Source organism: Coturnix japonica, chromosome 5, assembly GCF_001577835.2.
Source record: "Coturnix japonica isolate 7356 chromosome 5, Coturnix japonica 2.1, whole genome shotgun sequence".
Taxonomy (NCBI): Eukaryota; Metazoa; Chordata; class Aves; order Galliformes; family Phasianidae; genus Coturnix; species Coturnix japonica.
Genome location: NC_029520.1, coordinates 51,053,209 through 51,068,974, shown reverse-complemented (window position 1 = coordinate 51,068,974; position 15,766 = coordinate 51,053,209). Strand labels below are relative to the sequence as shown.

The 15,766-nt window shown below is 47.6% G+C and overlaps 1 protein-coding gene across 2 annotated transcripts; it reads right to left on the bottom strand.

The window, feature by feature from the left end:
• Positions 1 to 61: 61 nt before the first annotated feature.
• Positions 62 to 15,541, bottom strand: ATG14 (autophagy related 14). Of its 2 annotated transcripts, XM_015865851.2 has the most exons (10): positions 14,442 to 15,541; positions 11,272 to 11,334; positions 11,109 to 11,151; positions 10,628 to 10,709; positions 7,476 to 7,713; positions 6,866 to 7,095; positions 6,299 to 6,416; positions 5,151 to 5,241; positions 4,955 to 5,040; positions 62 to 2,528 (listed from the first exon to the last, which is right to left on the bottom strand). In XM_015865851.2, exons 1-10 carry the CDS (start codon positions 14,765 to 14,767, stop codon positions 2,222 to 2,224), a joined length of 1,584 nt encoding a protein of 527 aa, XP_015721337.1. In that variant the 5' UTR covers positions 14,768 to 15,541; the 3' UTR covers positions 62 to 2,221. The 2 variants fall into 2 exon arrangements, with proteins under 2 accessions (XP_015721337.1, XP_032300973.1); XM_032445082.1 differs by lacking the exons at positions 10,628 to 10,709; positions 11,109 to 11,151; positions 11,272 to 11,334; positions 14,442 to 15,541 and adding an exon at positions 8,040 to 10,585.
• Between the last annotated feature and the right edge of the window lie 225 nt (positions 15,542 to 15,766).

Below are 15,766 nucleotides of genomic sequence, written 5' to 3'. Positions count from 1 at the left end.
CTGGGAACTGTTGTGTAACCCCGGCGCATTTCAAACCACAAAGAAGTGACAATTCTACCACTTAAAAAAAAAATTACTGTTAAAGATTTATTGCAATGATACAATAAAACTTAGAAAAGAAAAAAAAATAATCGTATTTAGTTCCATCTCGTGGGGAAGTTGTAATGGCCAAACCCAGCTGCAGGGCTGGGCCTGAGCTGGAACTGCTGCCCTCACCCCGCACCAACTGCTCTGCAATGAGCAGACAGTGCTTCCCTCCCCCCCACCCCTCCCAAACAACCTAGAAAACGAATCCCATTGATTGCACTCAAGGTTTGGACACATGTAACTCTCCCTTAGCTACACACGTGCAAAACACTTCAAAAACAACACTCTATTCTGTTACAAAAAGGACCAGTCTGGATGCACTCACGCCCTCGTAGTGCCACTGCGCACTCTGTGACATGGCTGCAAATAAATTACTTGGAAAACACCATGGTTAAAATACAGATATGGCTTCAGAAAGGTGTTGTGGTGGTGGCTTTTCCCCCTCAGAATACATAAATGACAGCATACAAACAGAACCATGGCCTGGCCCTTAGGGCTCTGCATACACAAAGGCAGCAATGAGAGACTGATTGAAATGTGTAGTAAAAATATACCTATAGGTGGAGTCCAATGCAAAATAAATAGGGAAGCAAGATGGGGTGTGCAATGCTAAAAGCCCAGTGTAGGGCATTGGTGGGTGCTGGCTGCTCAGACATCAACAGCTTCTAAGGGGACAGTAGGCAGTGGGGCCAAGACTGCAGTAACGAGAACCTAAATTGGGTGTCCTTGTAGAACAGTGCACAGGCTGTTAGTGCAGAGTTAAGGGTCTTTGGTTTAAAGAAACCCCAAACAGATTCCCATCCCAAAGACTCTGTGCAGGACAGAGCTGGGATGTACCACTGGACACAGTGCTGCTGCTGCCCTTCCACCACACATAAGGATACTCTGTGTGTCTCACTTGCATTCTCAGCTGCTTCAACAGGGAAGACGGAAATCTTCCACCTGGGGGGGATGGGAGGATGATTTCACACTAATGCCCGCAGAGACGTGCAACATCCCAGCTGTGTAAAATGCAAAGCAGACAATGGAAGCCTCACTGAGCAAAACCATCTTTTTGCATCCCGCAAGGCAGAGGAAGTGGAGGAGCAGTCCTTAGCAAACCCCCGTCAGTATCACACCTCCCATGGTTCTGTGAGCACGCCCTGCTGCCCTGGGAGCAGCACTGCAGTGAGATGAAATCAGCTCCTTGGCAATCAGCAAAGAGAAAGAAAAACCCACCAGCAACATAAAACAGAATAGGGTTTAAAATGCATGTCCTGTGCAGAACAAAGTACTTCACAAAGCTAGCTTGAAATGAGGGTTTTTCTAATATAAGTGGCAACACGGTGTAACTGATGAGTGTTATTGCAACGATGGTGGCAGATGTGGGTCTAGCTAAGAGAAGATCCAGTGTTTCTTTGGTGTGTGGTATCAAGAGTATAAAGAGCATCGTGCCTGGAGAGCACAGCACAGAACTTAACAGACTGATGGGTGGAAACAGCACAGAGCAAACCAGCTTCATACAGCAAAACCGAGTCAAGATCCAAACCTGAACTAAGAGCAACCTGCTGTGTGAATTCCTGTCCATGCTGATACTCCGTATTAAAAAAATATATGGCAACAGAGATTAGAAAACATGTTAAAAATGCATATCTGTCACATCCTGAATGAAAAAAAAAAAGGAATCATCAGAAATATGCATTTTTTGCATTATGCAAGACAGATTTAAAACGCACAAACGTAAACCCTGTAAGGAGTTAAGAACACGTGAATTGCATTTGCACCACCGTCCAGACTGAATACTGAGCAGCCTTCCCTCTGTGCTCCTTTGGATCCAAACACTCCACAATCTGTTTCTTCTTTAGGAAGCAGAGCTGGAGGCCGCCGGGTCCTCCTCCTTTCATATCCAACAATGCAGACTGAACCAAGACACAAAGTGCCGTCACAGAACCTGTCAGAATTAACACAGCTCATCTACAGAACGGTACCGTCACAGTCATCGCGGGTCGATAAAAAGGTTCTTCTGGTTTACAAAACTGAAGTCTGACCTTTTCTTTGTTCCAGGCACTACTTTAACTGAATATGTAAGGTTTACTACAGCATTGCTGGGGAGGGATTCCTTCCAAAATCCTGTCACCCTTTTTGCCCATGCTCATTAGCGATGGCCAGTGTACGCCTTAAACCATGAGGTCACTGAGGCAGCAGCGGAGGAGATCATCCCGCCAGCACTGCTGCTGGCAATGGGCTGTGACACCTGCGTGCTCTGGCTCTGCAGCATCTCCACCTGCTGGGAAGGGATGTCGCAGAACCTGGGGCTCGGCAGGTTCTCCCAGTCTGTCCCCAGGTCCGTCTCTTCGTCGCTGACGCGCTCGTCTCCGCTCTCGTCTGTCTCTCCGGTGGCGCTGGGGTCCACAAACTCCATGGAGTCCTCCAGGTCAGCGCTGATTTCAAAAGGGCCAGACCTGTGGATATGGACACAACGCTGTCAGCCCTTCCACTACAACGTAGATAAGGAGCAGCCCTAGGCGTGCCTAAGCAGCCTGCTCTGTCATGTGCATGGAACAGACATTAGAGCACCTCTGTCTTTATCAGCTGGCACAGAGAGGCTCCCTGGATACAGAGATAACTGCATTGTGACAGCGGCAAAAGGAAAACAGTTGACCAAGGAAACGATAGTGGGTTCCAGTCCATGGAGCAGGAACGGCAGAAAAGCTGTTTGGCTTTGGCAGCAGATAGTGAAACACACACACAGCTATTGATGATAACTCACAGCTCCACTAGTGGAAATCTCAGCTCGACGTGGGACAGCTTTGATTTTTAACGCTAGCTTTGGCTGGGCCAAGACTGCTGCAGGGAAGGGTGTAGATCAGCAAGGGGAAGGGTGTACTCTACAGCTTGCAGAGCACCATCCATAGCAGCACTTCACCTCAAGCAAGAGCTGCAGTTCTTTTTGACACGAGAGCAATGGAACACTGTTCTCCCAGTCAGGTCGTGGAGTCTCCACCACTGGAGATACTCAAAGCCCCACGGGAGCTGGTCCTCAGTTGCTTGTTCTAGTTCATTCTGCTCTGAGTGGGGCTTTGGATAAGATCTCCAGATGTCCTGACCAAACCCAGCTCTGCTAGGAGTGACTCCTGAGTTCCCTGCTGCCACTGCCTGGTAGTAGAAGCAACTGCACTCTGCCCAGTCCCCACAGCCTTGCACCTATGGTGAGTCAAAATCTAAAGGGGAGCTATGAGAAAGAACAGACTCTCTAGCAGAGTCTGCTGTGATGAGGGAAAATGGTTTCAAACTGAAAGAAGGGAGATTTAGATGAGATATGAGGAAAAACAAGTTGTTATGATAAAGGTGGTGAGGCAGTGGCACAGGTTGCCTGTGGTGGGTACCCCATCCCTGCAGACCCCCAAAGGTCAGGCTGGATGGGGCTCTGAGCACTGATGGAGCTGTGGGTGTCCCTGTTCACTGCAGTGGGGCTGAGACCAGATGGCCTTGAATGGTCCTTTCCAACTCAAAGTATTTTTTGATAATCCAGAGCACCTGCAGAGTTGCTGTCAGACAAAGCCAGGTGCAAACAAAGGTAGGAGAAAGCTGGTTCCCCACAAGCAAAGTCTCTGTTAAACAAATGTAATTCCAAAGCACAAAGCTCTTCCAGGTTCTCAGTGAAACAGGAGCAAGAATTTAGCACAGTTAACAGTGGTTCTCCAACTGCAGGCAGCTCTCCAGCCATACATGGAGTAGCAGCCTGAAGCAGCCATTTAGCAAAGGACAATGTTAACCCAAACAATTAAAGCTTGGTAAAATTATACATATGTGAGAGTATTAGCTTATAAAGTTAGCTTATAAAGGAGGCTGTGAGGCAGCTAGAGGCCTAGAAGCCTGAAGGAAAATGAAGACAGCTGGTTGCTGCAGACCTTGCAGACAGCTGAGAAACTGGGGGTAAACTCTTTCATCATACAGAAGGGAGTGGGAGCACTGCCCTCCGGCACAGCATTTTGCTTAACAAGGCAACAGAATAAGGGAGTCATCAGGTTTAAGGCCAGGAGGGACCATTAGATCATCTGCTGTGACCTCCTCTACAACAAAGGTCACTGCTTACCACATCCCCCATCAAATCCTGCCTGATGAATGCAGCCATTCCAAAAACTCATCCAGCCTTGAGAGGAAGACACAATGAAAGAACAAACTTCTCCACTCCACTATTGCTGGTAGTTAATATCTGTGTTAAAAGCATGCACCTCGATTCAACCCAGCTCTTTGCATCCAATGGTGCTTGTGGTCTTTGCAGGACCGCAAAGCCATGCATAGCCTCTATTTCTTGTAAGCTGCACAGAGAAATGAGACCCATCTCTCTGCTCTGCCTTCCTGCTTCCCATCACAGGGACCCATCATGTTTAGCTTTCTGTCCACTGTGGCTCTCACATCCCTTCCAGCACACAGCCCTTCACTCTCTGGGTGTTCCCTGCCCTCTCCCTGTTTGCAGACAAGCAGCAGCAAAGCACCTCCTTTTTCCACAGTGAGCTACATTGGCTCCCTGTATATTTGGACTAAGTAGGGATATACCCAAAGAACATAAACCTGAAGACACAGCGACACTGCAGGTTCTTAAATAAGACTAGGTCTGTGACCCAGAACAGTGGATGTCAGAGCATGGGTGAATAAAGCAGGAGAATTCACAAACACTCGCAGACTCTCAGGCACAAGTGACTGGATTATCCCAAGAGGAAATCAGTGCTCCCTTTGTCCTCCCCTCGTAACCACCCTAATGTCTGATGTGCTGAGGATTTACGTGTAGGTGCAGCAGAAAAGAACTTCAGGAGCCACAACACAAATGCATAATAACTCCCGAGGGGATTCAAGCACGGCTGTGTTGACATGCTGCTTTTCTTACCTGCCCAAGTTCTCAGTGTCTGGGCTGACCAGGTACATGAGGTTCCTGAGCGTATGCAATGGGTGCAACAGATCTAAATTGACATGCTACCACGGAGAGGGGGAGAAAAAGAGACAACAGGTTATTGGAGGAAACCTGCAGGCACAGCTGATATCTTAAAAGCTATTCAAAGGATCCACACACGCATTCCCCCTACCTGAGAGAAGCAGAGGTGAAGGATATTGGCATTCAGCTTCTTCACTGCTCGCGTGAACCTGTGCCTGCTGAGATTCTCCCCGCAGAACTCACTGTTGAAGGACCACATACACATATATACACACAACAAAACGCTGTGGCAATACAGCTACTATGCACATCAGCGTTATCTCTGTTAGCACTTTATCAACAAACAAGGCATGCCCAAGCCCCAGTGCTTTCACCAGGACGGGCAACGTGAACCATATGCAAACACACAGAGATCCAACACAAACTATTTTGGTTCTCCTTTTAAATCTTGCCTCATTTCCTGTTCCCAACCTTTTTGTCAAGACCGAACAGCCAAACAATAGCATAAGAAAACCCGTGGAGATCCTACACAACCAACTGTGCCCTCAATGGCAATCGCTGCTTCAGTGGGTGTGGTGGTGATGGGTTGATGGTTGGAGATGATCTCAGTGGTATTTTCCAACCTTAAGGATTCTATGATTGTAATTCTGCGATGTTTTAATCTCAGCAGTACAGCTGAAACCCCCAGAACACAAACCAAGTCCACGGCTTCCTCTGAATTACTTCTGTACAGGTCCCATCTGCCCTGTGTCGGCATTAAAAACCTAATGGTGCCTTTCATCACAGCTGGGTTTACACACTCCCAGATACCTGGCAGCCAGCTACACTCCCCACCAGTGTTTTAATCCAGAGAGAATTACACTGCTGTCATACCATATTATAAGGTCTCATTTTACATCTCTTAATGCAGCGGAGCTGCTCGGGATGACTAAGAGCTGCTGAATTGAGCTGGCACTTTGTAAAGCACAGTAGGGTCTGATAAAATGAAAAGTGCTATTCACACACTGTCATATTTCACTCCGATTTGAGGGTGCTGACTAAGTTAGTTAGAAGGTTGTCCTTCTGAATGGCTGGTCTGTGCTCTCAGGAGGTAGAAAAGGAGGGGGGGAGGATTAACTGTGGTCTAAATTCCTACTGGACCTCCCTGTGAAATTAAATGGCACAAGAAAAATCTGTGAGCTGTCAGCCATTACCATAAAGGCTGTTCCAAGCAATGACTTCATTCACAAAACCAAACTGAATGAAGGTTATTCAGCACTGGTCATTGATTCACCTTCTTAGAGGCTTGCATTTACTTGCCTGTTGCAGAGCTTCTTGGGAAGATTTACATCAAGTATGAGAGACAAAGTGTTAACGAGCTGAGTTGCATAGCACAATGCAGCACTGATGGTGTGAGCAGGGTTATTATGTTCCATATCTAAAAGAAATAAAGACAGCAGGAAAGCCTCGTTTTACATGAAGCCTCAGTGGGTGTGTTAATGCATTTCTGAAGTCTCCTCTGGAAATGCCATTTGTCAGTACTGAGAGCTGCCTGAATCCAGCAGTCACTTACAGTGAGATCTGTCAGAAATTGGTACAAAATAGTAATTCTTGGAATTCCTGGTAAATCCACAGCATGAGAACCATGTCAAAACTGTGAATAATTCACTTCATCTCTCTTCCACTTTGCACTGTGTCCCAATGAGCATTTCCTGCACAAGAGGCTTGCAGTGAACTACTTCCTATGCTGGTGTTTCTTTACTTCTATCTCAGGTTTGCCCAGGAAAGAACCAAAGGGTTCTCCTGATCCCCTGTGCCTTCTGCTGGCACTCAAGGCTTGCAGCTACGACTTCCATCCCAGATACTTCCCCAGACCTCTCCTCTTACCTGGTCCTTGTGTAGTCTTCTTCTCTTCAACCCAGTTGTAATATGCTGAGTAGTCTCCATTATTAGGAAGGGTTATCCAAGGCCCCGTGATGCTGATGCTGGTGTCCCCGTTGTGGTCATCACACACCCACCTCCCAGAGAGATACGTGGTTCTCCTGGCTTCTGCAAGCTTGCTCACAGTGCTGGAGGTCATTGCATTATCGCTCTCAGAAGACACATCTGCAGGATCTCTGTAGGACCCAAGGAAGAACAGAACAGTTTTTAAGTTACTTTAAAATAATACAGTCAGCAATGTACTTGGCAGGCACACAACCAGACTTCACAGAGAGCAGCACACTGTAGAAACAGCGCTGCTAAACCCCTTTATCACCACACTACTCTGCTCTGGGCTTTTTCTTATCGTCTATATTAAGAGTGGACACACAGCTCAGACCTCTCAGTGGGTCTCAGATTCATACGCTCTGGTCTTCAGGTCCAATGCCTTTGGGAAACACCTCCTCCTCCCCACAGATGCTCAGGGAGCCACAGCGTTAAGCTCAGACTCACAAGACTCACATTAAGGTGTTCAAAGCTAAAGAAAGCAAGCCCAAAAGAGGCAATCCTTCTGTACCTCATGCTTGTCTTTACTTCTTCAATGGGAAATATGACCGACGTTAGCTCCAGGATGTGCGTCCGGCGGAGGTTTGCCAGGTGCTCATGCTGGGTTTTCAAGTCATAGGTTTTCTTCTCAACCAAGTCCCCCAGTTTGCGGTTGTGCCTCTGGATCTTCTCCTTCTTCTCCTGATGCCGCTGAGCCCTGCGGTAATGCTTCTGGTTCTCCTCCTTAATTCTCAGCAGCCCCTCTGCATCTGTGAAGGCAGCAGCAGATGTTAGCTTGGAAAAGGAGCTGCGAGGGACTTGCAGTAAGCCTGGGAAAAGCTTTATTAATATTTATAGCAAACGAGATCTGCAGAGGCTTAAAGCAGAAAACTCTGCCTCGCTATTAACGCTCTCCAGCTGCTAAGTGGTACAACTTTTTAATCTTTCCTAAAGAGCTCCAAGGAGACTGACATTGGGATTAATCTCTCCCTATCTTTCACCCAGCTATTTTTGGATTTGGAGCAGAAATGCCAAGATTTCACAGCTTAATTAAGCTTCTACGGTAATCATCATGACAGAAATTGCTTGACTCTACATGCTTGCGTGGTGTTGGCCAAACAGGCATGAGCTGCTTGCAGCCAAAACCAAGAGCAGATAGCATCTCCATTCACAATTGCTGGCACCACCGCTTCTATTAACGTACGTTCTTTGGGCTTTGTGCTCACGTATGTCCTCATAAAGCCCTTGGATCCCAGTGGCACAGGCTTCTCATTACCACAAAACGGCAAATGTGCTTGAACACTTATGAAATGCTGCGATTGCCCAAATTTACTCCATGCAGCAGGCAGACAAAGAGCTACAAATAATTCCTGCAAGAGCATCTGCTGATTGCTCTGTAAAATAATTCACTGCAGCGATGCTTCCACAAACATATGGCGCTGCAGAGGGTGACTTCACTGCCTCCGCCTTTTGAAAGCAGAGGAAAATGTCTCCAAATACACATGGGGAAGCATTAGCATACCCTAGTTTGAATAAGAGCCCCCTTCCAGTGGCTCAGTGTTGGTTTTTATGGCTGAAAGGAAGCAGCATTAGTCATGCTCTTACAGCACACAGCAGAGCATTCGCTTTCCTGTAATGGAGAAATGGGATAACTGCCCCTTGCACAGAAGGCAGGCAGTGAGCCCTGACACTGTTCCTCTGATATATTTTAATTGCGAGGCTCAGATGAGATCAGAGGCATAATAAGAACGTTTTGTGGCATCTGCTGCTCAAACAAGAAACTACATTATACACCATTGAAAAGACAATCAAGAAAACATCCAAGCAGTTCTGCCAGCCTCAACGTACACAAGACCGGTTCCCATCCTTATGTCAGTGCTCACCATGACTTCCACCTGCAGAGCTGGAGCAATCCCTGCTCTGGGGATGGGGGAGCAGGAGTCCTGGCAGCCCTGAGTGCATCCACCCCCACAGACATGGGCCAACACCTCAGAGTGTCAGAACTTGTTTCTGCTCATCTCTCTGACTCCACAACGTGTTTGGGAGATCTCACACATGAGAGATGTTAAAGCCCAAATCAAAGATGGTGAGAACTGCTTTCCCATCACACAGGTACGAACAAATAGAGGAAGAGAGAAGGAGCAAAAGTCCATTTGTTCAGCTTTCAGATTCATGCTCTGCCATATCTGAGAGAAGAGAAAGAACTCTTTGTTCTTCTCTTTTTTAAACAACATGCTTGTAACCTTTTTCATTTCAGGTGATACAGTCAGCTTATCTGCATGATTCTGAATTTGATCCCATTCCACACAGAGTTCATATTGTCATCCACCCTGGCTTCCTCCATTCCACTTGCTATGCTACTGAGAAAGCTATTATGGAAAATAGTAAAGAGAAGTGGGCCAGGAGCTGTTCCCCATATTTATTTGCTTGTTTGTGAGATGTCTGGGGCAAAGCCCAAAGACAAGGTACGCTGCATCTCCTGCTTCCTCTACACCACCAGCCCCAGAGAAGGGGTCGATTCAGCCTGACCTGTTATTAAAAGCAGGCATTGCTATTTTCTATGTCCCTACAAAGCAGTATAAGGATTACAAGAGGGTGGCTGTGTCATCAGTTTAAGGTTCCCCCTCCATCCACCCTCTGACAACAGATGCTGTTTGCATTCTGTTCCCCAGGGCATCCTCTCCACCTCAAGTGTTCTCAAGCTCTCCACTGCCCGTTCCTCAGGTTCCCTACAGCGAATCTGATAAGGCCTCACAGACAAAACCAAAACAGTATTTAACTGCCTCATTTCTTTCCTTGCCCTGCAGCCTATGCAAAATTTAATCTGGTTCAACACCTGATCGTGTTTTCCTTCTTCAAAGAAGCAAGAAGGTTCTGAATTCATTTTCCCCTTAACAGACTCCCCTGTCCTTCATCTTCTTACTATACATTCCTTACAGTGACTACCCATCCTCCCCACTACACCAAAACCATCCTGCACCTCACTGTTTTGGATGTCATGGATGTTATTGATGCCAGCATGTGCCATTCTTTTCTAACTATTTGTTACATGACGGTGCTGCCACTTCTCATATGGCTTCTCTTCAACCTCAAGCCATTAAAGCCCCCCTCATTTAGCCACAGTGCTTTGGCACATCCAGCCCATCTTACCTTTGCGTGGAGGTTGCAGGGAGTGCTGCACATTCCCTTCTGACACACAAATCTCTCATGTGTAAAATAATTAACCAGGTTCGAGCCCAAAGCTGCTGATTGTCAGCAACTCACCAGCTTGTGCTGTATTTCAGTGAGGGTCTTATTCAAAAAGGAATTTGGGATTCCTAGGCAGGTGTGGGTTAAATTCACTGGTTACATGAAATCCGTAACAGCTGCGGAGCTGTTTGCTCCTCTTTATCAAGAGGAAGTGATCAGGAACACCGCACGGAATAAAGCCATCTCTAGGGAGAAAGCCAAATGCATAGGCTGCTAAGCATTTACTTTTTAAGCTGTTGCAAAATGATCTCCATCCAGCTGAATAATGCCTACCGCCTGCTAATTAACATCCAAGCACTAAAAGGCTGCAATCCACTGGCTGATTTGCCTTGGATATTCACTGCCTTTAAAAACCAGCCCTCAAATCCACACCAATTGATCTTTCACTCCTCGAGACGCAGTTTTACCCATTGGAAAAGCACAGGCCCTACTCACTTCTTGTTATCTCATCGTTCTCCTTGCAGATGGTCTGTTTCAGCTGCTCAATCCTCATCTTGCAAGACATTATTTTCCATCTCTGAAAAAGAACGTTCAGCAGCAATAGGGCACAAACGGTTTCAAACACATTGACTAATGATTAACAAACGAAGCTGAGCAAGCTTCGGTGCAAAAGGAGCAGGACATTCTGGGTTGGCTCAGACCAACACACAAACATTTCACATCCTGCTTTCAGCATAGAAGAATGCCACAAACAAATAGAATGCTTGGCTTAAAGGCAATCAGCACAACAGGTTGTTGAAGGAATACCCAGTAAGAAATGAAGCACATTGATGCTATGAAGAGCTGATTTCGCTTTTGCTTACAACGGGCCTTTTAGGAAAGCAAGGCAATGCCCTCGAGGTAAAATGTAACTTTAAAGAATGTGATCCAGCAATTCAGAGAGTTTAAAAACCACGGGAAGCTTTGAATAACTCACCAGCTGATCAGTTATCTCTTTGCCTTCCATGGCCTTCAAAACACTGGAAGAGAAACATGAGTGAAAGTTATTTGACTATCTGGACCCACATCCGTCTCCAGCAACAGTGAATCGGAGAGACCTTCTGCAAGGAATTCACTTTCACTTAGTGGCAGCTACTTACTGGCTTTGGAATTCTCTCTGTTTGGTCTTAAGATGCATCAGCCTTTCTTTCTTGTCTGAAAACCTGGAAGAGATGAAATGCTTTTATTCCAATTGTGCACAACGGTATCGTACGCAGTCTGAAACAGTACAAAGAATGGAGCTTGTGGGTATCTCTAAACTTGAATTCTCTCTCAGCCCTTGGAAGTAACAGCTAAATGTATGGAATTCCTGTCGAATTCAACAGCATCTACATCCCAGGGATAGCAACAGACCCTCTTGCTATACTCAGTAATGGTCCCACGTAGGAGAGTACTCACTTAAGGCTTCTAAATGACATCCAAGTCCCTCATGTACCAGCAGCAGTAATAAGTTGTGCTGTTTTTCTCCATAGAACCATCAAGGCCTTATTTTGCTTGCCATGCTACAACACCATCCCAACCTGCACCTCAAATGTGTGCCTGCGGGGCACCCAGCCCACAGCAGGGAGTTGGAACCAGATGATCTCTGAGATCCCTTCCAACCCAAACACCATTTTATGGTTCTGTGATGTTTTGCTCTGGAATGTGAAGCAATTACAATTTCATCCTAATTAAAAGTCAAACGTTTCACACACAACCCACCCAGTCCTCTATTTCAGGGACATCTCAGCTTTATTTAGAAAGAATTACACAGTGAGTGAGTTTAGCTGGGTGGTATCTGGGACCTCTCCCTGCTCAGCCCCATGGATTGGATTTAACGTTAAACCTCAAAATGCTTCATTTCTCTCCTCATTGTTAAGCCATGCTTAGGTATGCAATCACATTAAAAACATTAAGACAACAGAACTTCTGGCTGCTGCCTTCACAACCTGCAGGTCAGAAGGATCCATTCTCCTTCCAAACCAACACCAACCCAATGGCAGGTGCTGGTACAGATGCCTGAGGCCATGTGTGCACCCAAGGAATGCAGTGCAACCAAAGCCTGGTGGCTCAGCATCCATCAGTCCATCCTTCCCTGCATCCTCACCACATGAGTTATACCAGTGCGTGTTTGCATGCAGCAACACACAAACCACCAGCACCTCCAACCTTGGGCTAAAGGCAGAAATAGCTCAGCCCAAAAACACAGCACTCAGCACTGGGAGAGCTGAGGAAATTTGGCAGTTCTTGTTTTCCTATGGGCTCAGGCACTGACTCAACACCATTACCTGAATCACGTCCATCACGTTAGCAAAAAGGTGAATGATATATGAAGAATTTGAGACTAAAGGAAGTTCTTGGAGGAAAGATGGGAACAATTGTGGATGGTTACACAGATTCCAGCTCACCACGCACTTCAGCAGCTTTGCCAAGCAGCTCCTGCAAACTCCCTCAGCAGGTTTCTCATAGAATCACAGCATGGCCTGGGTTACAAAGGCCCACAGTGCTCATCCCATCCAACCCCCTGCTGTGTGCAGGGTCACCAACCAGCAGCCCAGGCTGCCCAGAGCCACATCCAGCCTGGCCTTGAATGCCTGCAGGGATGGGGCATCCACAACCTCCTTGGGCAACCTGTTCCAGTGCGTCACCACCCTCTGGGGGAAAAACTTCCTCCTAAGATCCAACCCAAACCTCCTAAAGCAAACATCTCAATTTCTTTATATTGCCTGGTTTTAATTGCGTTGCATGGTGTATCCCCGAGCCCAACCCCAGCCCACCCCACCACACCCACATCCCCACAGTTCCAGGCATGGTGACAGCATTTCTGTACCAATCCTCTCCAATAAAACCCCTTCACTGCAAAAAGCCACCGCTTTTTCCCCAGAGAAATCAGGCAGGCTCAGACACCACAACTGCGCTGCCTTTGGTTTTGGTTACCAGCAGAAACACAAAGCAAAGCAATTCCAAATGCTTGGAAAATAAGACTCTCTGAGGATTTCTGCCTATGGCAGAGAGAATAAATACCTGCAAGGAAAGAGTCTCCAGGCTGAAATTAGCATCAAGATGCTTTTGTAATGTGCAGCACGTTGCTAATGAAAAGAGGAATGTCAGCGATTATTTTACTGCAGGACTTCCGGACTGCTCATCTTTAATTATAGCCCTATTTCAATAATTAATCTTAACAGCTCCTCCATCGCTCCTCCTCACAGACAAAGGGTGTGATTTTCAACCTTACTGTAGCTTTTAGCACATAGAATAGCTCAGTGAAAAGCAATCTGAAGCAATGCTTGCTGTTAGAGCATTTAAATATTTATCTTCATCTGGGAAAATATACACAAGAAAATCCTAATAGTGACACATCGCTGGATAGGACAGAATACTCCTCAACTCTCAGGGGAGAGAGGCAATAATGCTTCCCTTCAGCCTGGAGGACTCCAGTGTGGGAGACACGGGTGTCACTGTACATCCCAAAGCACTCCAGGCAGCTTCCTTAGAACAGCCTCGTGACCCCATCCAGGTCATAACTCCCAGCTAAAATTAACCCGTGTCCCACTCGAAGGCATAAAGTGACCAAACAAACACAGCGCGCTGCCAGCAAACACAGCCTGTGCCTGCAGCTGTCCCTGCAGGGCTGCAAAGGTCGCTCCCACCCCAAGGAACACAAGGAAACCCCTCAGTGCGATACAGGCTGAGTGCTGGGATGGGGGCTGCTCATCCCCATTAAGGAGGAAGTTTTTCCCCCAGAGGGTGGTGACGCACTGGAACAGGTTGCCCAAGGAGGCTGTGGATGCCCCATCCCTGCAGGCATTCAAGGCCAGGCTGGATGTGGCTCTGGGCAGCCTGGGCTGCTGGTTGGTGACCCTGCACACAGCAGAGGGTTGGAACTGGATGAGCACTGTGGGCCTTTGTAACCCAGGCTGTTCTGTGATTCCTTACTTTACTATCAGTCACAGAATCACAGAATGACCCGTGTTGGAAGGGACCTCAAGGATCATGTAGTTCCATCCCCCTGCCTGGCAGTGCCACCAAACATACACCTTTACTACATCACGTTGCCCATGGCCCCGTCCAGCCTGGCCTCGAACACCTCCCATCACGCACCGCTTACCACCCGTCCCAAAATAGCTCAAGGAATCGCTCCCAGCAGCCGCTATCGATGCAAACAGCGCTTGTAAACAGGCCCCACACACAGGGCAGCTCCACGGGCCGCCAATCCCGGCTCCGAGCAGCACAACGGGCCCATCCCCGGCACAAGGGCACGGTGCCGGCCCAGCCCCCCCCGCTCCGTTACCTCTCGGAGTCTCGGCCGTCGAAGAAGACGAAGTCCCCGCCCTGCACGCACTTGGCGCAGGTGAGACGGCGGCGGGTGGTGTTACAAAGCGGGCAGCGTTCCACAGCCACGTACAGCCCCTCCGCGTCCTCCTCGGTTCCCCTTAGAGCTCCGGTACCGGTCCCGGTCCCGCCCTGCCCGCCGGGCTGCGGCCGGCAGCCGCTGGGAGACGCCATGATGGGCTCGGCGCGACGCCGGTCACGTGGGACTTTGTTGTCGGCCCGGGGTATTGTGGGGAATGGCGGGAGGGCGGGCTGTGTGCTGCGCCTCCACAGCGCACTGTGCATCACCGACCTGATCTATAACAGCTTTCCCTTCATAATCAGCCTTAATCTCCCCTATTTCGCTCTGAAACCACCTCAGACTGGAAGAGAAGCACCATATTTGTCTTAAAAACAAGTTACTGTAGCAAACGTGAAGTTATCAGCAGCTCTGAGAAGACACAGAGCCTGTTCCCTATCTCTTACTCATTAAACGAGCATTGATTTCACTGGTGCAGTTATATTATCTCTTAATGAGAAGCAGCTTGCTCTCCCATCTCAGATAAGCCATCTCCAAACACCAACAAGAACAGGTTGTTGCTTTTCACTTTGCTGGTAAATGGAGCTTATCAGCTCTGACAGCCACAGCGCAAATAGAAGCTCAGCCCACAGTCTGCAGTGCTGGGAAACAAACAGAGAAATCAGTCTGTGTTTAGAATAGATTTGAGTGTGGAAACCCGCAGTTTGCTTGTGACAAAGGAGCTGATAAGGTGGTTAAAGACCAGTTTATCATAAGGAAGTGCATGAAGTTTTCCAAGTTTTTGTTCTAGAGGAGCAAAGTTAGAAAAGGACTTGGGAGAGACTGTAGACACACTGAATTCGCTGCTTCTCAGAGTCAGAAATAAACTGGTGGCAATAAGACAGGACCATTACCCTGCCCTGCATTAAACCACTGCCTCCATTGTGTGTTTCTACTGAGGACAGGCAGCTTTTATAGCTTGGGTTACGCTTAAATCGTCAAACAGCAGCCTCTAGCGGTACAGGGAGCTTCCTGACGGGTCTGTCCCATCTTCAGCAGGAAACAAGGAAAGGAGATGAAGCCAGCAGCACCAAAGCTCTGTTTCAGGGAAAGAAAAAGCCCTATCGCTTCCAGGGGATCATAGCAGAGACCAGAGCAGTAAAAGGAACATCTCTACACTCTTCCTGCTCGAGTCACCTGTTCTTCTAGCAAAGAAGGCCTTGACATGAGGAAAATGGAAGAGCAACAGTCACCAAATGCTTTCATGCAGTGCCATTATCTAGTTA

What these genes read in the sequence shown, in the direction of transcription:
- ATG14 (XM_015865851.2), bottom strand. Translation starts at nt 14,767, where the DNA reads ATGCACAGTGCGCTGTGGAGGCGCAGCACACAGCCCGCCCTCCCGCCA. An exon ending in GAACGATGAGATAACAAGAA is followed by an intron (nt 7,714 to 10,627) that starts GTGAGTAGGGCC and finishes CTGCCTTCACAG; the next exon opens with ATGCAGAGGGGCTGCTGAGA. An exon ending in GACACTGAGAACTTGGGCAG is followed by an intron (nt 2,529 to 4,954) that starts GTAAGAAAAGCA and finishes CCATATCCACAG; the next exon opens with GTCTGGCCCTTTTGAAATCA.